The 27,429-nt window shown below is 33.7% G+C and overlaps 1 protein-coding gene across 1 annotated transcript; it reads right to left on the reverse strand.

Annotated features, from left to right (window-relative positions):
- Positions 1–4,362: 4,362 nt before the first annotated feature.
- LOC131937018 (uncharacterized) lies at positions 4,363–24,267 on the reverse strand. The gene is made up of 27 exons (XM_059294197.1): positions 23,125–24,267; positions 22,219–22,469; positions 21,358–21,490; positions 21,113–21,219; positions 20,750–20,807; positions 20,373–20,447; positions 19,462–19,547; positions 16,495–16,546; positions 16,191–16,330; positions 15,456–15,588; positions 14,470–14,604; positions 13,837–13,912; positions 13,524–13,647; positions 12,659–12,708; positions 12,387–12,510; positions 10,713–10,813; positions 10,366–10,468; positions 9,075–9,237; positions 8,793–8,862; positions 8,391–8,457; positions 7,265–7,350; positions 6,869–6,995; positions 6,326–6,367; positions 6,108–6,179; positions 5,781–5,832; positions 5,426–5,679; positions 4,363–5,096 (listed from the first exon to the last, which is right to left on the reverse strand). Exons 1-27 carry the CDS (start codon positions 24,227–24,229, stop codon positions 5,061–5,063), a joined length of 3,822 nt encoding a protein of 1,273 aa, XP_059150180.1. The 5' UTR covers positions 24,230–24,267; the 3' UTR covers positions 4,363–5,060.
- Between the last annotated feature and the right edge of the window lie 3,162 nt (positions 24,268–27,429).

The raw sequence follows: 27,429 nt of genomic DNA on the forward strand, positions 1-27,429 counted from the left end.
CTATCTGTTTTATTACTAATTACATTGTGTACTATGCACTGCTCCAGATGTATTAATCAGTTTAATTAATTTATTCGTTGGCTTAGGGGATGCAATAAGGCTCAACCAAAGAAGGTAGGGCCTACATTTAAAACATCTTTCAATAAACAAAGCATTATTGTTTTTGTTGCAAAACAAATTTTACAATTACTGATTATCTGACCACTCCTGCTATCCTATATCCTACATCTATCACAAAAAAATCAGCCACCGAAAAATGGCGGTATAAAACAAAACACAAAACACTAATATTAATTTAAAATTAAATTAAAAGACCACGCAATCACATTTATCACTGCTGGTTTATTTTTTATAGGCGACCTTAACAGTTTAACGTTACCGGTTCAAAGCTGCTATTCTTGAGAACAATTATGTAGTTTATCTGTTTCTGAGATATAAGTATGGCAAGGTATATTGTAATCAGCCATATGCCCAGCCGTCTTTATCTACTGTAATGTGATTCATGTCCCCTTCAGAACTGAGTAAACCTACGACGTAATTAATTATGTTGTAATCAATGAATCCACTTACCAACACCAGGGGCACAGAAGATCGCTAGCAGGGCTGATATGATCAGGGACAGGCTGAAGGCACGAACGATAAAACTACTCATTGCTGTAGGCTGAAAATATGAAAGTGGCGTAGCAACGTTTAGGCGAATACATATACTGACCTTACAATTTGTTTCAAATCAGTTTAAGACCAGCCCATGAGCCTCTGTACGAATTGTCCACTGTTGAGTGAAGAGGAAGCGGTGTTGTAATGCGAATAATGTTTAGTTCAGATATGTCGATAATACTTCCGTGTTATGTGACCGTTGATTTCTAAGAATGTGTGTAATCTCCCCCTCCCCCTGTTGTGTCACCATTTGTGGAATCCATCCCCCCCCTGTTGTGTCACCATTTCTGGACCCCCCCCCCCTCTTGATTTTTAAAGATGTGTGTAATCTCTCCCCTGATATGTCACCATAAATGTCCTATTCCCAATGTAGCCAGCCATGCGGAACAAACTCTAAAAACATGTTTCTAGTGTCACCTGTCCCTAAGACTTAAGTTTTAGTTTAGTTAAAAAAAAAGTTAAACAAAAAGAAATCTAGGTTACTGTATACAATAAACTAAAAATTTTCGTCCAATTCATACAACTAACATATAACATGAAATATTCATCGATAGCGCACTTAGTATTTTATAGTTATTGAAGCAAAAAACTAACTTGTATTTTCATAATATTGTTTTTTCATCAAGACCAAATATTTATTTTAAGGTTGATTAAAATATTCCATTTGTTTATCTCATTTCAATGTTGTTAATACATTTTAAATCTAAGTAGAACACATTTTCACTGAAATACTGGAAAAACAAGAGCCGGCAATCAACCGGGTTTACAGTCTACAAGTGTCGGCAATCAACAGGGTTAACAGTCTACAAAAGCCGGCAATCAACCGGGTTTACAGTCTACAAAAGCCGGCAATCAACCGGGTTTACAGGCTACAAGTGCCGGCAATCAACCGGGTTTACAGTCTACAAGAGCCGGCAATCAACCGGATTTACAGTCTACAAAAGCCGGCAATCAACCGGGTTTACAGGCTACAAGTGCCGGAAATCAACCGGGTTTACAGTCTACAAGAGCCGGCAATCAACCGGGTTTACAGTCTACAAGAGCCGGCAATCAACCGGGTTTACAGTCTACAAGAGCCGGCAATCAACCGGGTTTACAGGATACAACAAATTTCCCTTTTACTTAGTGGCATTTGTGAAGAAGAGATCATTTTAAAGCTGAATGACAGTGTCGTTTTATATGTCATAGCATGTACGTTTTAATTTTACAATAGTTTGTGTGACATGCAGCTACTTAAGGAGTTTAAACTTACCAATATGACAGATAAAAAGTGAAAGCCGATTTATCCGACAAATGTTAATCAGTGGGTGAACTATGCTGCCTCTAGCTCTGCAATCCTAGGGCTTTGTCCGCAGTCAAGCTTAGCTAAAATATGTACATTCAGTTACTCCAATATTTTAAAGCACACAATTTGTTTGTGTTATTTGCTTGTGGGGGAGGGGACTTGTAGTTTCTTTATTGGTCTGAAAACTATCAGCAATACAAATAAACCGGAAGTGATCTCCCCTATATTTTCTCGAATATTCTTGTATAACACTACGGGGGATGGCACCTCGGGATACAGACATGATATTTAATTACTTAAACTTTTTAAAATAGAATAGAAAAAAGAATTGCGCACCATGTGAACGCCAAACAAAATGTGTATAATAGTGCGGAATATTATTAAATTTTATAAATTCACATGTGTTTTTGAAAAATCAAAAATTACTACTTCCGATCAACGAAAATAACTCAAAATTTGAAAGAAAGCAGATAATTAGATATTTCACTTATATGTGAAATTTCATTTATCTGTCTAAAATAGTACTCAAGTTAAAGGCTTTTGAAAAATTGAAGGTAGAAAAAGTTCCCCTTCCGGTTATCGGAAATCGCTTAAAAATGATACAGAACTACTAATTCGATGTAACACTTGTATATGAAATTTCATCAACATAGCTGTAATGATACCTGGAGTTATTGTGTTCACAGACACACATACACACACAGACATACAGACAAGATTGCAAAACTAAATTTTTCCGACTCAGGGAGGTGAAAAACGTCGAGATTTGCAAAAATCTATTTTTTTTACATGATTACAATACTTTATCTATACTTTGTATACGAAAAAGTAAATAAATGTATAATTATCGTTAAGGAACATTACACTATTAAATGTAATACATATACATACTTACTTTATAAGAATCACATACAGCAGAAGTAAACAGGGTCTTAGTGTTAAATATTATGAAACAAAAACTTATTGCAAAAAACTGAAGAAATTACTTCATTGGAAGTCTAGTCATAAAAACTAAACTGATTTGGTTATCCTTCCCGTTTCACAGAAATGTATTTCAAAACAAACATTTTAACGTTTTTATTTCCTCTATAAATTCAGTTGAATTTCCTTGTAACGTTTTCTATTAGTCCTAATGATTATTGCGCTGTGAATAAATTCTTAGCAGCGAACTGAAAAGCACATCCGATAAACTTAAGTATATAAGTATTTCTTTTACAATATTCAAATTGGATGTATGAAATCTGACACATTACGTGACCTCAACTTAATTACTCATCATTAACCGTACGCTGGTTGATGTATAGTGTGAGTATTGTCTGGCTAGTTATTGCAGTATTTCACCAGACAAATCATTTACCCGTAGCATTCAGTCTGTAGTGGATTGTGGCGTAATCCCATTGAGAAAGTTATTTTCATTATAGAACTGACGTCAGTATTGCTACAATAGCTGCTGTTGGAAAATGCAAACATTTTACACATCTGAACTGTGGTGATGTGACGTGTATGAAAGGTATGTATGAGGGACGGATTACTGCGTGTGTGTGTACGGTAGTTGTGCGCGAGGCCGGGTGTGTTGTCGTGTATGTTGTTGTACGGAGTGAACGAAGGTAACAAGGGAAGCGACTGGTCGAGTGACAGCGGGCCTGTTATGAGCGGTAGGAAGGAGGTGTGTACGGAGGAATGCGGAGGGCAGTTGGAGGTGTCAGTTTGATGCACCGGTTGGTTGTGAGGAGGACAAAACAAAGAGATATTAGCCCAACTTGTATTACCCTAACTTGAAAAAGTTTGTAGTTCGTATACTTTGTCGCACGAGATTCCTGTCGCCCTAACATTAAGAACTTGCTGTTGTCTGTAAAATTTTGGTCATGGACGGCTGCTTTTCACGGGGAAGATAATCGTCTTTCGTAAAGCAAAGTGTCGACTTTATAAATTAGGAATCACTAAAAAGTATAAAATAAAACAAATATAAAAAAAACTTTATAGCAACCACCTTTTAAATGCACTGGAAATAAGATGACGAAGCGTATTTGCTTGCTTTAGTAAAAGCTTTGATTGCTCATGAAATCTTTAACATATTTTAGCGCCAAAAGCTTTTATTAAAGAAAGCAAACACGCTTTATTATCGTATTTTCAGTGCATTTTAAAAGTTAGTTGTTATACAATTTTTTTGTATATTTGTTTTATTATCAAATAGATAAATAATCAAAATTTTATTTTCAATGTGTTTCAGATAATTTCTTAGTATTGTAATCTGGATGTTTTATATAAGTATTAAAAACAAAAACCACAACTTTAATTTTTACATTTGGGTATCACATTTCACTGTTAATATATTTTAAATCTGAGTGGAACACATTTTCACTGGAACACTGAAGGAAACAATTGCCGGCCATCAACCGGGTTTATTCATGAAGAAGTAATCATTTAAAGCTTAAATTTATTTCCGACAAAATAAATAAATAGGCTATAGGCCTATAAATAAAACACTTAACACTCGACTTCCTCAATGGTTTTTAATTTCTTGTTACAATGTTTGTATGTAGTTTACAACTACCCAGACAATCACCAAAAAATTCTTCATTTACAAATGATTTGATGGACAGTTGGTTTAGCTAGTACATTTTGTTTAATTGAAAAAAAAAAATTCTAATTTTGCTTAAGAATGCTCACACAGGTTGTTGTTTGTCACAACCAAAATGCTAGATCAGGGATGTTAAAATCGTACTAGGTCACAACATGAATCTGTAAAGTACTAGATCAGGGATGTTAAAGTCAAGCTAGATCACAACGTGAATCTGTACCGAAGTGTTAGATCAGGGATGTAAAAGTCGTTTTAAGTCACATAGTGAATCTGTACCAAAATGCTATTTTAACGATGTTAAAGTCATGCTAGATCACATCGTGAATGTGTTCCAAAGTGCTAGATCAGGGATGTTAAAGTCATGCTGATCGACATCACTGTTCATGGCGAAACGTTCATAGGCACGCTAGAACTTGATGCTTAACCTGAGACACTGCAACTAGTGAACTAATCAGAACATCGTTGAGGTGAGATAGGCGCCCGCCTGGACAGATCCACAGAACAACAGAAGATTCGACTTTAGGGAACACGGGTTGACTACAGCAAGAAGGTGTCTCCTTTTTGTGTAGATTCCTTCAAAAGCAATACAAAATGTGTATTAATATTAGGTCGCTTAAGCATAAAGATAATGGTTATTTTCTTAAAAGGAATAGGCCTAAATAGTTTTTTTTAAGCAAAAAATGTCGTCGTTTTTACTACGTCATTACAACTACTTTCTTACATATGTCGACATTTCAAAAGCCACATCCTACAACAAAACCCATATGTCGACATTTCAAAAGCCACATCCTACAACAAAGCCCATATGTCGACATTTCAAAAGCCACATCCTACAACAAAACCCATATGTCGACATTTCAATAGCGAACATCCTACAAAAAATCCTTAATTCACTTACTTACTTGCACATTGTTAGACTGAACATAATCAGTGGGCGTGTCCTCATGAAAACTCTGACGATTCATGAAAATATATGAAACTTCCAGCTCCTCTTCCAATGTATCTGCTTCAGCCCAGCTTCCACTACTGCTCTCACGCCTGCTCTTACGGCTTCCCTTCTTACTTTTTGATAATGCTCGTGTTTCATAGAAACTTCGAAACCGGAAGTTGTAGTTGCTGGTTGGAGTTGTAACAATGTTATCTTGTTGGTCCGGATCTGATCAATTCACGCAATCATATCATTAGGTGTGCGAGGGTAAATAAAGAAAATTTATTATTTTTATAAAAATAAATAACAAACAAAGCTTTCTTGCTTACCAATGCACTCATTAGAATTACTTTGAGAATGTATTTCTATAATCTTTCTTGTCTATAGGATTATAAAAATATTACAAATTAATATTTAGTAAAACAAGTACGAAATGATGTACCATACTACTTTGTAAGAAAACGTGCAATGTTTTTTAATGTTACATAATGTTTAGATAAAAAACTAAATATTTTTAACTCTTAAAAACTTGTGAAACTTTTACTATCAATGATAGCTGGTCTAAGTAAAGCATACAATAAATTAATAACATATTAACACGCTTAAGTGATACTTAATTATGAGTTTTAAGACATAACAATGGTAAGAAATCCTACTTGTTTGTTACTTGGTTTATTTAAACAGTCAAAACCAAGTTTGTGTTTCAGAGCTTTGAGGCCTTCTCTCACCTATTGGGGTTGTAAAATATCAGTATGTTTTATGAAACTAGATATCAACCCAATCAAAATGGTGATTAAATGAAAGTTATGTTAAAAAAATGATTAATTTCTTAAATGATTATTTTAAAGTGAAAAAAAAATTGATTTCTTTTTACCTGCTTTAGAAGAAGACATTGGAAAATAAAGACAAACAAACCCTGAAATATTTTGGAGACCGTTGATATAAATACGTCATTTCAAAATTACAACTGCTAACTTTGTAGTTTTCTTGATATAGGGTGTGACAAATATGCTGCAAAATGTGTGTTCTTATTTTGAAATAAAAGACAATTAAAGTCATGTAGCTAGCTACAGAGAATAGTTGGCAACACAATATTAAGACATGAGTTTCACTTTTAACACATGGCTAACATACTTGCAACATTGTATGTTACTGTGAACAGAGGAAGAAGAAGGCACGGACATCTCTGGATGGATGCCATCAGGGACTGGACGGGCCCGCCAGTCTTAGAACTAATCAGACAGTCAGCGCACCGAGATGGATGGCGGAACATTGTTAGGTCAACTGTAGTGCCCCATTAACCCCAAAAAGGTTTAAGGGATGATGGTGATGATGAACACACTAGCAAAGAAATAGTAGTAGTAGCAATCACACCTTGTTAGATTACAGTTTCGCTTTTAAATGAAAGGAAACCAACCTGCAGTGAATTGAAGATGGCGAATAAATATTCAAAGACGATGGTTTCATTGTTAACAGACAGAACACCAAACACCCAGGTCATGCCGAATATAGGGGAGAGAACACACAAAGACCTTAGCACGGACCTGAATGGATAAGCCATGAATTAAGTAATGACAAATTAAGTAAAAAATGTATGTGTGTGTATAAATTTACATTTTCTTACCTCAGGTTTAATCTTTCCTCGTCTAATTTGTGGTTTAATCGTCATTTGAAATTTGACTTAATTATAACGGTGTGATCTCGTGTATATCGACATGAATGTGTGGTCACTAAGTTGATATGTTAAGCGCTTGCTTTAATCATGGCGAACCCGTCCCTTATGATACACCACCTTCATGTATTGATTACTTACTTTGCTTTAAGCAGGGCCGATTTGTCCCTCATAACATGAGATGACTGTATCACTCTAATCACCTTCACCAGTATTACTAAATTTACCTACATCAAAACATTGAAATGCATGTCATATTTCATCCACACAAGTATAATTTATAGTTCTAAAGCACATTGTAATCAATATAATCATTTTGAGATTAGCTTATTGTAGAAATAAAAAAAAATATAAATTTTCTAGCATCAAGCATGCACTGAAAATAAAACTAATTTACTGTCATTGATAAAAGCTTTGATCGCTTATGAGATATATTTTAGCAACAAAAGCTTTTATTTTCAGCCTATTTAAAAGCTTGTTGGTATATAGTTTTTTATATTTGTTTTATTTTCTACATTTTCGTGATTCCTAATTCATCAAGTCGAATGACTAAACATATTTACTTTCAAAAACCATAAAGAAACCATCAGTAGTTCGCGGTATCCAAAGACGATTATCTGCCCCGTGAGATAAGCTGTGCGAGTCCATATTTTACAGGCGACAGCAAGTTGTAAGCTTTGTAAACTTTGTAAACACCCTCCCCCTGTTTCAAATAGCCTAAATTAGATTGACCATATCTTTGTAAACATTCGGCCAGAACCACAACTCAATAGACTGGTTGGTTGAGAGCGTCTAGCTAGTTATCTCCCCTTCTGTTAAGGAATATATTAATCTATCGAGTGATTTATTTTTGTCATCTCCCTTTAATTTCGAAACATTTAAATTAATATTTATGAACTTTAAAAATCTAATCAATTTTAAAAATAGATAGACTTGATTATCATCGATGTGGACATATTTGGAACGTTTGGATGAAATCTCTGAATTAGAAGTGGGTCAATATTGAGTTACAATAATAACCACAAACCCACAAACTAAATAACAGACGTTGCGAACTAAATGAAAGCTTGTAATCACACATATGTATATATATATATATATATATATATATATATATATATATATATATATATATATATATATATATATATATATATATATATATATATATATATATACATATATATATATATATATATATATATATGTTGTTACAAGGTTAGAAATTTTAAGCTATAAAATATGTGTGAAGTTTAAAATAACTTACTCCAATAACAAACAGCACAGGTCCAATGAAAGCCCAGATGAGACCATTATCTATCATCAACCAACAGCTTTTTTGATTCAGTAAAAACAGTCAAATTATTGATTAAAAGCAATATGAGCAACACACGATTAATAAAACCAATCACATGGTATTTATAATAATGAACATCTCTTTAATGTGTTTGACACTGGAATGAGTTTCTATTTAAAATACTTTATATATCTTAAACACCAAACGCATGTTTTGGTTGCTATTCTTGGCATATTTTTATGTCAAAAATGTTACTATACTTTTCTTAATTATTTATCATTAACATAAATTACGTTCACTGATATTTCTAGTAGTCTGTTGTGTAAGGTGAAAGAAAAAAATCAAGCATAACCATAGTATGTGCTCACTTACTTTTCCCTGTTACCATACCCTTGTGTTCTTGTGACACCCAGCGATACGCCAACGATGATCAGAGGCACGCCTAAAATTGTACACCACATAACATGAAGATATTTTTATTGTTTTATTTTAACTTTATGTTGCATTAACACCAGTTGATTAGATGGCGACGATTATGCAAAGCAAGAGTATCTTAGTGATCTTAGTATCTTAGATTAATCCGAATGTACATTTTAATCAGCGCTATTTTGAGAATTTCAATGTAAATGAAGACGTTTAAACGTGAAAGCTTACCGTAAGCAATTATTATTAAAAGAGTTATGATTGTCCTTGATCTCCCTCTGATACTAAAAACAGCTGCTACTGAGGTGAATACAAGGATTCCCTCCCCTAGCATGGAGAAGAAGACTGATAGGAAAAAGAAATGTAGAAGTGCCGCCACTACTGTACAGGCTACCTGTAGATGAATACAAGTCTCAAGTAATGTGTGGAAGATATTCAAATGGCTGGGAAATGAGAGTCTAAAATAAGGACGAAAATTATTTTCACAATTAACACATTAGAAGTTAAATCAAAGTTCAACAACGTACACCAAAGTCCAATACACTAATGTAAGCACACTGACTGGGATCCTAGTGAACATGTTGTAGTGATACACATTTAGTAAACATGTTGTAGTGATACACATTTAGTAAACATGTTGTAGTGATACACATTTAGTAAACATGTTGTAGTGATACATCTTTAATAAACATGTTTTACTGATGCATATTAGGTAAACATGATGTAGTGATACTCATTTAGAAAACATGTTGTAGTGATACTCATTAAGAAAACATGTTGTAGTGATGCACATTTAGTAAACATGTTGTAGTGATACACATTTAGTAAACATGTTGTAGTGATACACATTTAGTAAACATGTTGTAGTGATACACATTTAGAAAACATGTTGTAGTGATGCACATTTAGTAAACATGTTGTAGTGATACACTTTTAGTAAACATGTTGTGGTGATACACATTTAGTAAACATGTTGTCTAAAGTCAACGACTAATTCCCCGAAAGACGCTGGCCCGAATCCCCTTTGCCCGAATGCCGTTCTATTGAGTGAAGATGTGCACGTTTACGACAAACGCCCGAAAGTCCCATTTAAAAATGCCTTTTTCTCGAACAATACTTATCTAGTTGGAGTCTTAAGTGGAAGGTGTAGTAGGATAATATAGCTTATGGCTGTTAACACAGAAGTCGTGAGTTTGGATCCCTGGTAGATTACTAATATTAGGGAAACTTAGGAGTGCTAACCACACGATCCCACTGTATGCATAGATCATTTACATATGAACTCTTCTTTATCTAGTCCATATTTAAAAATCAGTTTTAAACATTCAAATATATAAGTTTATTTGTCAGTTTGGCCGTTTATCGCATTTGGACAAACTTTTAATTAGAAAACTGCCTTCCGGCAAACTTTCATTCAGAAAGCTACTTTCGGACTAACGGCTTTCGTGCTAATGTTCTTTGTGTTTGCCTTTAACAACACCTTGCATCAATTATATATTTGAATTAGGAGCCTAATTCTTACCAAGTCTTCTGTTCTATCGACACCAGCCAGAAAGATGATGTAACTCACGATAAGGCACAGGCAGAGATTGATATGGAGCACTGAATGGTCATGGTTTAAAAATCTGAAAACGTACATAAATTCATTTTTAAGAATAACCTTCTTAAACAAAGTAGTGCGAGGCATTAGCTACAGTAAACTAGTGGGTGTTTATAGAAAAAAGCTAGGGGAAACTAGTAGCTAGAAAGCGGCTGTCGAACTCTCGTCAAATTTTAAAGAAATAATGCACAGTATGATACGCTAAAATAGCGAGTCGTTGCTTAGCAACAGAAACAACGACCACATGACGTTAAGCTCAACGAACTTACTTCCACACTAAAATGTACACCACGAGCGTCAACAGGAGACAGAACAGAGAGATGCTGATTCCAATAATCGATATGATGTTTAAAGCTAAAAGGTCGCTTTTCTGGAAAATAAGTTAGACCTTTATACGCTTTTTTTTAGTAAAATAAAACATATTTATAAAAATGTCAACAAACATATTAGAAACAAAAATTATATTATTTATAAATAAATCTGTCAACCGCTATATTTATTTTATGTGCGCAGTAATAAAACATTAAAGTAATAATTTAGTAGAAAGAAAAGTTGTAACTTTAGATAAAAGTAGTGGTATCAGATTTGTATACACAATTTAAATAGGCTATCGGTACCCGTTTCACGTGAATTATAGGGCTATATATTTTAAAATGTACTTGTTTGCGAAAATAATTTATGAAATAGTTATTGGTCAAAACGCAATGTGCTTTACTACACGCTGAACGATATTAGTGACAAAGCAAAGAAATAACTAGTTAGCTAAAAATCCGACACATTTAACATAACACAGGCACACACTGATTAAGTGACTAAAATGATTCCGTTAAAAATCTGGCTATTCAATGGTAATTTTGTTGTTTTTAAGTAATTTGTATTAGTTTGACTGATAAAATTGTATACATTTCATAGCGTACGTCTTGATGAGTAGATCTATAGATCTAGATCTAAATCAAATTTGAATGAAGTAGTCCCTTTCTATATAGTCTAAAATCGGAAGAATCACATATAAAATAAAATAAAAAATTAATTATGACTAGGTGTATCTCGATCCCACACCACCTGCGTGGTATTAAGTACATTATCATCTCAGCTATTTAGGTACCTTATAATGAAAGACGTATTTAAAAAGCTAAACTTACGCTATAATGCCTATTCTTTCAAATTAATTTTTTTATCACAAATTAGCCAGTTTCATAGCTAAACAAACAAAGATTTGTATAACATAATTAAGGCCTGAAATAGTTTAATATAAAAATTTATTTCTGAAATAGATTCTAGAGTAGATAGAGTCTAAATCTAGATTTTAGCGACTTAGCGTCTACGTCTAGTTTTTGCGTAGATTTAGATCTAGATCTAGTCTAGATCTAGAATCTCTAGATCTAGAATCCAAATAGATAAAATAAATTTTATAAGTTTAGGCCGGAAAAATTGTATTGTATACATTTCATACCGTACGTAGATCTAAATTAAATTTGAATGAAATAGTTCATTTCTTTTTATTCTAAACTCGACAGATGACGTCATTAGTTAATGTATAAACATTAGTGACGTCACTGTTTCATGGGTTCTTTTTCACAACTACAAACACTTTTCCTGCTGCATAATTAAAACTGTTTTTCTACATTCGAATATGCCTTTATTATTTTTTTATTTTTCTTCTTTAAATAAAATGTTGGTTATACATTAAAAACATCTACCATATTATTTTAAACAAAGGTCCGTATCAAGTTCTCCATATATCGCTGAAGATTCTGATGTGATACCCTGCGAAAATATTTTGCGGACAGAGAGAGAGAGAGAGAGAAGTGCGCACATGGGTTTTTATATATTAGGATATATATATATATATATATATATATATATATATATATATATATATATATATATATATATATACATGTTTATATTTGTAATATAAATACTACATTTAAACAACTCACCGACAAGCCGGATCTGGAGAAACGTGCCAACACAGCGAAGTTGGTCAGGTGACTACACTCACACTGTGTGTAGTTACTGGTGTCGTTAACGACTTTACAACCTTTGGAGGCCCACACACCTTCCCTGGGGAGTTCAATAGTCAGATATTTAGAGATTCTTCTCTCAACACAATGTATGTATCGGATTGGTCATAGAATTAGAGTAATTTGGAAATTAAAATTCTGTGTGTTTTCTAAGATCCATGAAGTTGCTTTTAGATCCAAATATTTACTTCACGGATGTATTCAGGAATCCACAGGAGGGACTTTGAAATGATTCGTTCTGAAAAAAAAAATGTTTGTCCGAATATTTTTTTTAATTTGGAATTTATACATAATTTAGAACAATAATTAGTAATAAAGTACCATTCAAAATTAAATAAACATTTGGCTCAAAATTAAGACTGTGTGTGTGTATAAGGTGTTGCATGTGTTGTGAATTACTGTGTATTATTAGGTAAACGCTGTGTACGACTTGCTCTACTGCGTGAATTCGGGTTTCCTGACATCATTAATATTAATAATACCGGTTGTACTGTTTTGCTCTATATCACTCTTCAGGTCAACCTACAATATGTACCCGACACTCACACTCCCATTACGAGTTCTAATTTGTTTTTTCAAATTGCCTAAACCTGTTCTGTTGTTGGGTTTTTCAGTCTAGGGGTATTCAAGGACAACACAAAGTATAGTGTAGGATACATCAGTTGATATAACACTAAGGATAATACTAAAAAATGTTAAGAAGAAATAATAAAAGGCTTGCTAAACAAATTACGATACACAATGCTTAACACACTCCACGTCCTCCTCCAAAACCACACGCCAACCAACCGCCTGAAAACCTAGTACCCCCTATGTCACTCGTAAACAGACAATCTTCACGTGAACACATCTTGCTCCATGTAAACACACTCAACCAAGGGCTACAAATATATACGAAAAAAAAGAGGGTACCTGTCTTACGAGCCCACAACATACACAATCAGGGGACGGTATATGTAAGGGACAACAGTGTTTTGACATATAAATGATACACAAACCATTATCTGAAGTACACTGGTAAATAAATGTACAGTTCAGTACTTGATCATTTACCGATACGGTTTTTGAGAAAAACATTTTTACAGGAGGTTCCACTGTGGTCAGTGTCACGTTGACTTTTAATTGGATGATATTTGACACGATATGGCTGTCACTCAGGGCGGACCCTTGGGGGTATCTGATGAACAACACAATCAACAAATACATAAAGTAAACATAGCAACTAAATACATATTTTGGGTTTATTGCTTTTCTGAGGCATACAATTCTGATATAATTTCAAATGAAAAAAAAATATAAATATGATGACTTGGATATTGAAATACATTGTTTGTTTTCTGTGGAGTAATATTATATGTTTGTTTACTTTTCTTGTATTGATGGTAAGACTCGAATACTCCCTTCTGACACACGGAAGATGAGCACACAGAACTTGATTTCATCTGCGGAAATAGAATAGCATTATAATCACATTATACACACAACGTTTGACAACATTGTTGATGTTAAATTCGTGCTCCCCATACTGACCAAAGAACAAAAAAATACAACACAGGATTAAAAATTTTCTAAGTCTTTTATTCCTATCTTAAATTTCCATCTGTTTGTCTTGTACTCGCTCGTCCTAAGAACTTCCCCTCCACTACCCTCCACACGTCTTGTGTATCGATATTCGATCTTGGGGTAACGATACCCACCACACTGGGTTAAACACCAATTACAAATCCCTATCCCCGGTGTTCTAATCGTTCTAAGACAACCTTTGAAAGACCCGTAACAAACATGAACCCATTATACACAAATACATAGTTTAACTTCTTTAACAAAGAAAGTTACAAATTTAATAAATCATACTCAAGAAGTCAGTTATATCTTTCGTTAAAAATAATCATTGTTCTGAAACTATATAATACACAATAATTCATAGTATGATATATCTGAATACTAATTTGCTGAAGACGTTACTCGTAGCTTACACAATATAAGCTGGAACACTGACCTGATGTCTCTGGGTAGTTGTCTTTTGAAAAGGAGATTTGTGTTTCACTGTCAGACATCGAATCAATGGAGGTGTTCGGTAAGAGGAAAGTCTTCGAGAAGGTGATGTCTTCACGTGTGGAGTTACATTCTACAGCTACACACGGGATTAAGTAATTGTGTGAGTTACATCAGTTTGACGCAATTTCAAGTAATATAGTGAGTAACATCAGCAATATTTGTGGTCAAGTACTTGTGTGAGTAACAGCAGCAATATATGTGGTCAAGTATTTGTGTGAGTAACATCAGCAATATATGTGGTCAAGTATTTGTGTAACATCAGCAATATTTGTGGTCAAGTATTTGTGTGAGTAACATCAGCAATATTTGTGGTCAAGTATTTTTGTGAGTAACATAAGCAATATATGTGGTCAAGTATTTATGTGAGTAACATCAGCAATATATGTGGTCAAGTATTTTTGTGAGTAACATCAGCAATATATGTGGTCAAGTATTTTTGTGAGTAACATCAGCAATATATGTGGTCAAGTATTTGTGTGAGTAACATCAGCAATATATGTGATCAAGTATTTGTGTAACATCAGAAATATATGTGGGCAAGTATTTGTGTGAGTAACATAAATGTTTTACTTTGTTTTAGGTAATATCTTAAGCAAGTGTCATTTTTAAAAAAAATCTCAATATAAATAACCTGCATGTATCATTAATTGGCTGTAACGTCGATATCACCATTTAATATTTACGTATATATCATCATTTGGTATTTACGTCAATATTATTTGCTATATACGTGTATATATACATAGTATTTATGTCAATATATTAGTGAAACGCAATATATTCGAAATATATCATTTTGTCGGATAATTTCTTAATACATATAAGACAAAAACTACACACAATAAAAATTATCTCTATTATTAATGTCTATCAACGGCTGCACTAAACCCATACAAGTAACTTTTGTTATTAGAACCAGCTGTTCACCTAAATTATCCTTGTCCAGCGAAACACTGCCATTGATGTTGTTTGGCGAAGTGATCTTATCCACAGCCATAAGTAGTGTTTGCCCCGTTTGGTGTTCCACGGATAACAAAACATCCGTGAGATTTAGTAGAATCTGAAATAAAATAAAGCGGGAGTAGTCTCCCTTAAACTTTCTCGTATATACCTCCAAAACTATAAATGGGATGACACAATAGAAATAAAGACGTACAATATAACATCAGTGTATAAGTGAGCGGGACATTATTGCTTTATACAGGATACGATTGCTTTTAAAAATGTTAATAAATATATTATTTTCCTTCATATTACTGTTATATTGATTTCAGATTACCTAAATTATCGAAAAAGATGTTATATTTGACTAAATCTCAGAAGTTTGTAGGCCTATAGTTTATTTATTTATTTTACTTTACTTTGCCCAACGTGAGTCAGGTACCTATTAGAGATGAGCGGACTCAAGGACAACCTGTAATCCTGAGTCCCAACCGAGACCCTCGAGACCTTCGATCTAGCGGCTATCGCTCTACCACCTGATTACGCCGTCACATGGACATATTATATAACACAATCATTTGCAATATTTAGTCGACCACAACACCATAAACATTATATAAAATGTAAAAAACCTGCTAAATCCTCCAAACGATACATCTAATACATCCAACATAAGCTATTTGCGATTTATAAGATAATACAGTGCAAACTTTTGTTTACCTCAAAATAATAGGGTGTTAATTGGAGGTTCTCATTCTGCAAGATATCGCCTATCTGATCAATAATATGTGTGATAACCTCAGCATTAGCAGCCACAACATTCCTCTGTTCAGTTAACATATCTAATTTCTGTATCTGTCCTGTAGGAAGTAAAACCAAGTAAGTGTTACACAAAGAATTCATCTACAATTGCTTCTCTAATAGGGTTAAAAAAAATAGTAATTGATATTATAAGTATTTTATTGTACTTATGACGTATTTGTGTATAAGATAGGAGATTCTACATAAAAAATAAAGTCCTTACCATCCAGTCCTTTCGTACTTATTGTGCTTTCATTAGCATTTAGAAAACTTAGCTGACAAAGAAATTAAAATCATAATCATAACACATTTTAGTGACATATATAAATTGTACATGTTATTTATTTTAATAAGATTAAATATCGACTGCTTCTTATTCGATTTAAATTGTAATGTTTGCTGAGATTTCCTCCAGCACAATTAAGTTGACTACGATTTTATCCTGCTTTTTATTGGATTTTTTTGTTACCATTTCCATTGTTCATACTAGAACACATTACTGCTTTGATTCTGGAGTTTTCTCTCTCAGATAAACTGCTAATAACTGTTGTCGAGCCTCATCTGCCCGGCGATTCGAACTAAGGAAATTTTGGTTTAGCACCTAGGAGCTCTAACGGTCCGACCATGGCAACCGCTGAATGTATATTACGATAAGGTACAACGTTGCGCTCGAGATATATATATATATATATATATATATATATATATATATATATATATATATATATACATATATATATATATATATATATACATATATATATATATATATATATATACATATATATATATATATATATACATATATATATATATATATATATATATATATATATATATATATATATATATATATATATATATATATATATATATATATATATATATATATATATATATATATATATATATACTAGCGTACCCGTCCCCCGCGCGTTGCCGCGGGGTAGAAGTAAGTTTGACGAAATGTATTAGGATTTCAGCAACGCGTTACCAATTATATGTTCTAAGACGCGTGACCGTCTTTTCTAAAAGTGAGTTATTTAAATGTAAACATTGCCTGCGCTTAAATCATAAATATCGGGACACAGGTTTACCTACACTACCGCATGTAAACATTGAGTGTACATTAATCACTCACCGAAATAATGTTAGAACACACTTCGGTGACCGCCCATGTGTCAGAGACGCATAGGGGCGCTCTCAGGGCCCCACCCCCACGATTAGACTACCGCATAGGCGCGGCGTACGACCCCTGGCTCCTTAAACTAACAGGCGCCATCGTCCAAATAGCATCCTATTAATAATGATGCAGATTTCGTCATTCGCTAACAGGATTTTTTTCTTTAACACGTAAAAAAGTATTTAACGTGTTTTAAACATCAGTGTGACTGATGCAATATGCTAGCGTTACTAATGGTCTATTATTAGATGCTCGATCTCAATTTCTGACTGGCTTGTCTAATAGTAGATGCTTATTGCATCATTCGCAAAGTGACGAAACTCTACAGTAGGCTCCTCATATTCAAAAAGTTTGTTTTTTCATCTTTGGCAAGGTGACGAAACTGCACTGAAGGATTTCCTCGCGTTACAAAGTTATTTTTAGAAGCGTGTTGTAGTTTTACCGCTGAATATTATAGTACCCCTTTCTCGAAATGCGGGACGCTCGATTAACGGTTGCTAAGTGCCAACATAGTCACTCTAAAACTCTGGGCGCCAAACCGTGTATTGACGAAAGTTGTACCCTATATGGCGCCGCCCATAAGAAACGTTAGTTTTCTTTTTCGCAGAAATATTCTCGGGAGTATTCTCATCTACTCCCTAAAGTTTCATGGCACTCGGATGAACCGCATCCGAGTTTTATTTTTTATATACCGTATATAGAGAAAAAAAAATCGATTCCCCCCTTCCACCCGGAGGGCGCCGCCCTTGCAATATTAAACAATATTTATTTTTTTTGCAGAACCCTACTATTGAGTGATCTAAACATCTCCCCAAAGTTTCATGGTACAGGGATGAACGGTGTGAAACTGAAATAGACTTTTATATTTATAAACCGTATATAGAGAAAAAATCGCAGCCTCCCGTGGCGCCGCCCTTGCGAAATTTAAAAAGGATTTTTTTTTTACCGAACCCTTCTTTGAATTGTTCTAATTAACTCCCCCAAAGTCTCATGGCTATCGGATAACGGTGTCACACTAAAATCGACTTTTATTTTTATATACCGTATATAGAGAAAAATCGCACCCTCCCGTGGCGCCGTCCTTGCGAAATTAAAAATGATTTTTTTACAGAACCCTTCCCTAGAGTTTTATAATGAACTTCCCAAAGTCTCATGGCTATCGGGTGAACGCTGTCAAACCAAAATCTACTTTTATTTTTATATACCGTATATAGAGAAAAACAAATCGCGCCCTACCGGGGCGCCACCCCTGCGAATTTGAAATTTTTTTTTTCGCAGAAACTTCCCCAGGAATATTCTCAACAACTTCCCAAAGTGTCACGGCGATGTGATGAGAGGTGTAGTAATGCATAAAGGACAAACACACAGACACACAGATACACATACATTGCTTTTTATATATATAGATAATTTACTTGTTTATATTCCTATACTGATAATATATTAAAGAACCGTTTTAATCCAAAGGGTGTCTAGCAGACTTGTGAGAAACTAAAGCAAATATTGGTGATTAACAGACTCCAATGTGAGAGTTTGAGATGTCATATCTTCTGTCTACTGGCCATGTGTGTAGCTACTGTAGGTGAATTCAACTACCATGTGATGTTCTTATGCTATTCTACTGTGTGTCCAGCTGTGTGCGATCAAACGCAAAATTTTCAAAGGTTCCTAGCAATTAGTTTTTCTAATATATATATATATATATATATATATATATATATATATATATATATATATATATATATATATATATATATATATATATACATATACGCTTGTCTGAGGTTAGCAAACAACTTACTCAGCTTCATAGACCGCAAGTAATAGATCTATAATTACTATCAGCAAATTATAGATCTATAATAACCATCAGCAAATGATGGATCTATAATTACCATCAGCTAATGATGGATCTATAATTACCATCAACAAATGATAGATCTATAATTAACAACAGCAACTGATTAATTTATAATTACCAACGGTAAACAGTGAATCTATAATTACCATTTTCTCAAGTTGTTGCCTGATACAATCGTTGTAGAAATCTTGACACGCAGTAATATTCCGACAGCACGGAGTTACATCTTCATCTTAAAGTAGAAAACTCAAATTGTGGAGGCTCAAATTACGAATCATTCATTTAAAATACTTTAAGCCAAAGAATACCCAAAGAGTATACTTTGCTAGGACCTATATATAAATAAACCGGGAGTGATCTCCCCTAAACATTCTCGAATATTCTAATATAACACTACGTGGGATGGCAACTCGGAATATAGACATGATTTTTGTTTACTTTAACTTTTAAAAATAGAAGAAAAACTAGAAGAAAAAAAGAATTGCGCACCAAGCGAACGCCAAATAAAGATGTTCATAATAGTGCGCAATATTATTAGTACTTACAAATTTACATGCGTTTTCTGAGAAATCGGAAATAGCGTAAATTAGTACTTCCGGTCAACAGAAATTACACAAAATATGACAGAAGGTAGAGAATTAGATCTTTTACTTACATGTGAAATTTCATTTATCTATCTGAAATAGCACTCAAGTTATAGGCTTTTGAAAAATTCAAAGTAGAAAAAGTATCACTTCCGGTTATCGGAAATCGCTCAGAAGCTTATACGGATCTACGATTTTGAAATACTTATATATGAAATTTCATTACACTAGCTGTAATGGTACTCAAGTTATCGTGTTTACACACAGACAGACACACACACACACAGAAAGACACACAGACATACGGACAAGATTGCAAAAATTATGTTTATCCGTATCAGTGAGGTGTAAAACGTCGAGATTTGTAAAAATCTCGATTTTTTTTTTGCACAATTACAAGACTTTCTCTATACTTTGTATATACGAGAAAGTAAAAGCGAAAAAAAATAACATTACATTATACTGTAACGTACCTGTTTGGTTTTGTAAACACAGTTTTCCCATTTCTTGTCGTAAGCTCTCCAGGTTTACTAAAGTACATGGCCAGCCTGTACATAACATGTTTCTTCTTTAAAATCTTGGCTTAGATCTCAATAAACTAATGTACAAGTCTAATACGAGCAATGTGGAAATGTAATTCATAAATAAACACCCAATTTGGACAGACGTTTTAGAAAACTATGTATAAAAACAATAAAGGCAATATTTAAAACGTAATGAAAGGAATATAGAAAGATCCTTATTTCAGTATGAGAACGAAATGGGAAAAAATATATCAACATAGAAAATGAATGGTAGCAAAATAATAGCCGATGCTAAATGTAAGACAGAGAGTCATATCAAGACTCACCTGAGACGTCTCTGTATATGATGTTAACCAGAAGAGTGTCGTCTGCACTGGTCCAAATCTGAAGAAATTGAGAAGAGAAAGAATAGCGTCTGCAGGTACACAAGCACTTTTTTTCTTCAAAATGCCCACTTCCCATGTACAGATATAAAAATAAAGCGATATATACACACAGATAAGTATTTTATACAACGATGCACAATACGTGATTGCTTCCGTTACCAGATAGCGACACAGGCTAATGACTATTGTATGCAATATCCCAACATTTGTATACGACTTATAGATCATACTTGATAATGCTGAACTGAGTAATCCAGGAAAAACAACGTAATTTGTATACGACATATAGATAAAATTACATACTTTATATTGCTGAATTGAGTAATCTTGGGAAAACAAGGCTGAGTCGTTGTGCTCACCAAGTTTGTCATGTTCAGTTTCTGCTATCGATATCTTATAGGATCTGTTGCCTGTTATTGTAAACAGTACATTGTTATCAAATTATATAGCACTTAACGTCTGTAAACAATACCTTCTTATTAATGTTCTCAGACTTCTATTGTACGGCACTCCCGCACGTAGACAGAAGATAAAACATCCAAACTTACTTTGAAGATGTATTGTGTTGTTGTATGAGGTATTACTGACGTCACTGATGTCTGTGTACACCTGTATGTTGTTAACAATGACGTTTAAAGTGAAGTTTGTGGTGGCTGCTGAACTGGACACCAAGAAAGACACCTGATCATACATTGAAAAATTAATGTGTATAAAGCTAATATATAGGATTTGATTTAGTAGGAGCGTTTGCCTTTAACTTAATGAAATGTTCATATGGAATATGATGCACAACCTCGAAATTTTTTAAAATGTAAATTCTTCAGAAAACATTGACGTTGTCCTATAACTGTTTTGGTATTTTCATGCCGAGAGATACTGAATCTCCACACTTGCGCCACTCCTCTTCTTCTTTTTTTTTAGTTTTGGAAGGGATTCCTTTCAACACAATTAAGTACTCGTGTCAACTGGTTAAGCGCCATTGAGGCCATTGACTCCAATATTCAGCCTGCTTTTCTTTTTGAATTTGCTTCCATAGCCTTTGTCCAACCAAGAACAAACTACAAGGCAGCAGTTGTTTTGATTTTGGAGTTGTCTCTCCTAGAAGAATGGCAGTCCCCAGCTAACGAGCCTCATCTGCCCGAGACTTGTATGTTTAGCAGACATGAGCTTTACCGACTCGACCACGCCGATCCGACTAATTATTCTTCATTACAATGACGATTATTGGCATGGCAAATACCTGTCGATTTATGTATGTCATGCCTTGTAAACTGATGCATTTCATTTGGTGTACTTTTCAACTGATGTATGTCAGGAAATAAGTAAAATTTGAGTTCAGGAACATGTGAGTAAAGATAGCGACTGTATCATTGCAGCAACAGATTCAAAGATTCAGTTATGAAGTGTACCTTGTTAAACCCCAGCAGAGCTCCTGGGGCTAGACACGACTCTAGAACCACTGTATTCCCCGAGATGGTCAGTGTCACGTTAGTGGCTGGATCTGTGTACATTCTGTACACCTCAGTCACTGACCACTGGTCACTGGCGTTGGACCCAATCACCCTGCACGTGACGTCATCATTAGTCGTTAACACACCACATCCGTAATGGAGAATCGAAACATAGACTTCGTTATAGTTACATAATACACGCACTGAATCTGTAGAAATCAAGAAGTGTACAGTTATAATAAAAATATTTTAAAACCTTTATAATATTACCTTTTAATAAACCGAAAAATAAAACAATCTTGCTTTTTTAAGGAAAGCATTGGTCGTTAAAATCATTGGGCAACCAATGCTTTTATTAAAGTAAGAAGGTTATTTTATTTTCTAATTTAAGTGAATTAAAACGCTTATTATTATAATGGTTTATTTTAACTTTTTTTGCGACCTGTTTTAGTAAACCATCTTAACTAAGATGATGACACCATTCTTAATCCACGAATCGAAATCAATCGACTGTGACCCGCAGTTTATCTCCCTTTCTATTGAATGTAGTAATCTTTCAATTACATTTTATTGACTTATGTAAAGTCTAATAAGTTTTAAATATATATATCTTTGCATTATCATCGGAGACGATTGTATCTAAAAGTATGAACGAAATCGTAGCATTTGAACTAGGTGAAAGTCGAGTTTAAATGTTGCCTCAAACACACTAGCAAAACGCCGAACCAACCGACAAACACAAAATCATATATTGTGAACTAAATACAAGTCGATAGGATTAACTAGACTGTTCATTGTGGAGCCTACACTTGAGGTAAGTAGTTACTATTTAAAATATGCTACAATAGTATACGTCGTACTTACCATCTCTCCTGGTGGTAATTGAGGAAATAAAGTTTGTGGTTGTCCATGCTGGTACGTTGGTTGTCATGTACGGTGTGGTAAGTGTGGTTTTAGTCTGTGTGGTGGTTTGTATTGATAATGTTGTGTTTCGTGTGGTTGTTGGTTGGGTGGTGTTTGTTTTTTGTGTTGATATTGTCGTTTTTGGTGTGGTTGTTGGTTGGGTGGTGTTTGTGTTTTGTGTTGATATTGTCGTTTTTGGTGTGGTTGTTGGTTGGGTGGTGTTTGTTCTTTGTGTTGATATTGTAGTATGTGGTGTGGTAGTTGTAAGTTGAGTGGTCTGATATGTGATTGTAGAGGGCTGTGTGGTATTATGTAAAGGAGTAGTAGTTTGATTATTGTTGAGTGTGGTTGTTAGTAGTGTAGTGTTCAGTGAGAGTGTGGGATTAGTGGTGTAAAATGAGGCAGCAATTGTTTGATTGGTGAATGGTGTGGTTGTATTAGGTTGACTGATATTAGATGTGTTTGTAGTTTGAATAGTGTTATTAAAGACTGTAGTTTGATTGGAGTTTTGATGTGAATCAGTAGGTATGGTAGTTGTAAAAAATGATGTCGACATCAATTCGGTATGAGGAGAGTTAAGAGTTAATTTTATTACAACTGTTACATTTGATTTTGATGGTAAAATTGGAATGACAAATGTAGCATTTTTCCCGTCAGCTGATGTCAGTGTGTCAGTACTCATGGGTTGAAGTGTCACAGAGAAAGTCAAAGATTTTCCTGTTGTTGTCGGCGGTACAGTTTTTCTGAATCTTAGTGCCACTGGTTGACTTTGTGTTGTTGGCGTTGTTGATATTGAGGTGGATGTAGATGCGGTCTGCAGATCTGCTGAAGTGTAGCTGGGTGTAAAGACGTATTGTGGTAGACTGGATAATGTGGTCGGCAGATCTGCTGAAGTGTAGCTGGGTGTAAAGATGTATTTTGGTAGACTATATAATATGGTCGGCAGAACTACTGAAGTGTAGCTGGGTGTAAAGACGTATTGTGGTAGACTGGATGATGTGGTCGGCAGATCTGTTGGGAGAGGATAAACCTCTGTAGATCTCATCAAACTGGGAGAGGATGTCATCGTATATGTTGACGTTCCTTCAACAATCGAGTAGTTCAATATATCTGATAACAAAAATATAGTTTCTTTAAAATTATTATAATTACTTTCTTTTATAAGCTAACATTGTGACAACCCCAACTACCAACAACAACTTCCGGTTTTGAAGTTTCTATGAAACACGAGCATTATTAAAAAGTAAGAAGGGAAGCCGTAAGAGCAGGCGTGAGAGCAGTAGTGGAAGCTGGGCTGAAGCAGATACATTAGAAGAGGAGCTGGAAGTTTCTTATATTTTCATGAATCGTCAGAGTTTCCATGAGGACACGCCCACTGATTATGTTCAGTCTAACAATGTACAAGTAAGGAAATGAATTAAGGTTTTTTTGTAGGATGTGGCTTTTGAAATGTCGACATATGGGTTTTATTGTAGGATGTGGCTTTTGAAACGTCAAGCGATGTAAGTAAAATAGTAATTTTATATTCCACTCCCTGATGTGAGTGTTAAAACTTTACCATTTGCAAATTTTAAAAGTAAATTTAAGCTTTGACAGTGGACGTGTCTTGCAGTGTGTGTGTGGGGGGGGGGGGGGGGGGGAGGGTGGTGGTGGCCCACTTTGAGTAATTCACGAGCACATATTTTGCTGTTTAGTCTTCAATGTTAATTGAACTTAATCAAATGATTACAGTGTATCTGTTTTTCAACCCCTAAATTTTAGTCCAGTGTGTTATCTGTTCATATTTATAAATTCCCAAACCAAAGCTGATAAATCATTATAAAACATAAATTTAAATATATAGAGTATTAAACCATGTTGGACTCGATGGCTGAGAAAATAATATTGTAGCCTACTTCGCCAGAGTTAAAAATATGCTGTTAATATTCTGCTTTTTTACAAGCTTTTTTTTAACTCACTTCCTCGTCAGCCGTCAGTCTGTCCGACTCGATCGAAACGCCCGAGCGAAATTGCAGGTATTTCTACCTGACAGATACGGTTCTTAGTTGGTAGATGCGTCAAGACATGAAGACAATGCATCATGACAAACAATTTGACTTAATTGGTCGCCTGATAATTTTTTATGAATTAATTAAAAATTTGACCAAATTAGTAGGCAGTTCTATCCAACTACTCCACTCGCGTCATCACGTTAAATAGGTGCGAAATGGTTTTTAGTCATGTCATTCTATTGTAAATAAAAACATTGTAAAGTACTAAAAAAAATTCATATTAAAAAACGTTTTAATAACAAGCTTTTATGTAATAATCCACTAAAAAGTAGAAAATAAATTATACTCTACTATTTAAATTACTATAAAGAAAAGCGTGGGTGTGTTCCTAAATATTAGTAAAGGTATCCAATAGATACTAAAGTGGCCCACGCTTTTCTTTATAGTAATTTAAATAGTAGTGCATAACTTATTTTCTAGTTTTTTAATGAATTTTTTTTTTACTTTAATTTATTTTAATGTGCTTTTAATTATTAACTTGGCATCTTATTACTTTCTTGTATACGAAGTATAGAGAAAGTATTGTAATCTTGCAAAAACAAAAAATCGAGATTTTTGTAAATCTCGACGTTTTACACCTCCCTGAGTCAGAAAAACATAGTTTTGCAATCTTGTCCGTATGTCTCTGTATATATATATATATATATATATATATATATATATATATATATATATATATATATATATATATATATATATATATGTTAGTGTATGTGTGTATGTGAACACGATCAGTATTTCTTCCGAATTTTTTTCTCCGTGTGGCATTTGAAAATTTTCGGTGGGGTGGGGGCGGTAAACTTTCTTCGGGGAGGGCAGACACTGTTAAAAGTATATATTTTGTATATAAATTATATACATCTCATTTCGTTCGTGAGGCGGTAGAAATTTTTCGGGGGGGGGGGGGGGGGGGCAAGCCCCACCCGCTCCCCCGAAGAGATGCATTGAAAAAACTCTGAACACGGTAACTTAAGTACCGTTACAGCTAGGTTGATGAAATTTCATATATAAGTATTATATCAAATTTGTAGTTCTGAAATAACTTTTCAGCGATTTCCGTTAACGAGAAGTGAAACTTTTTCTACTTTCAATTTTTTAAAAGCCTATAGCTTGAGTAATGTTGCAGATAGATTAAAGAAATTTCATATATAAGTACAAGATTTAATTCTCCCTCTTCTGCCGTATTTTGAGTTATTTCCGTTGAACGGAAGTAGTAATTTACGCTATTTCCAATTTTTCAAAAAACGCATGTAAATTTATTAAATAATAATAATATTCCGCACTATTATACAAATATTGTTTGGCGTTTACTTGGTGCGCAATTCTGTTTCTACGGGATTTTATTCTATTTTAAAAAGTTTAAGTAATTAAAAATTTATTAACAATCATGTCTATATCCCTCTCGAATATTCGAGAAAATTTAGGGGAGATCACTCCCGGTTCATTTTTAGTTGTAAAGACAACTAAATTACAGAGCGTAAGAAGTAGAAATATTGAAGATAATCCCCTTCTGACTGATAAATCTGCAATTTCAAACATAAAAGTTACAGATGATGCTTTTAAGATCTGTATGGAATACACATAAAAGATAAAAATGAAAGATAAATAGTTTATATATATATATATATATATATATATATATATATATATATATATATATATATATATATATATATATATATATATATATATATATACATTCTATGTCTATAACAGCAAAATGGGTTATGTTTGTTTTCTTGTTAAAGTTTGTAAAGGATTTGCTCATTGGGACGAATATAACACTTTTCAGACTCGAATGGTCTATCAGAATTAACATTTAAATTTAGACATGGGCAGTGTATTTACATAATTACCAATACTTCTTAAATGCTAAATTTAGATGTGCAGATCGATAAGGACATTTAGATCAACTTTTTATTCACCTTGGAATTAAAATTATTATAATTATTATTTAAAAGCAAACTGTATATGCAAATTAAAACATTAATTTTTTTTTATAATTAAAGTTATCTTTTTAAAGTAAACGGAGTCGATTACAAATTAGTTTGAATATTATTTAAGTAAATCATAGAAAGTAAAATTATTTTTTTCAGATTTTAACGTTTGTTTTTCTTTGTTATGACCCATAGATGATTGTAATTTTCTTAAAACCTTCGGATACAGCTGAATATCCAACAAATCGCAAACTGAACTATTTCTGTACCTGTTTTCG

This window comes from Physella acuta, unplaced genomic scaffold (genome assembly GCF_028476545.2).
Source record: "Physella acuta isolate Inbredline_101_S28 unplaced genomic scaffold, ASM2847654v3 ptg000197l, whole genome shotgun sequence".
In the NCBI taxonomy this organism is placed as follows: Eukaryota; Metazoa; Mollusca; class Gastropoda; family Physidae; genus Physella; species Physella acuta.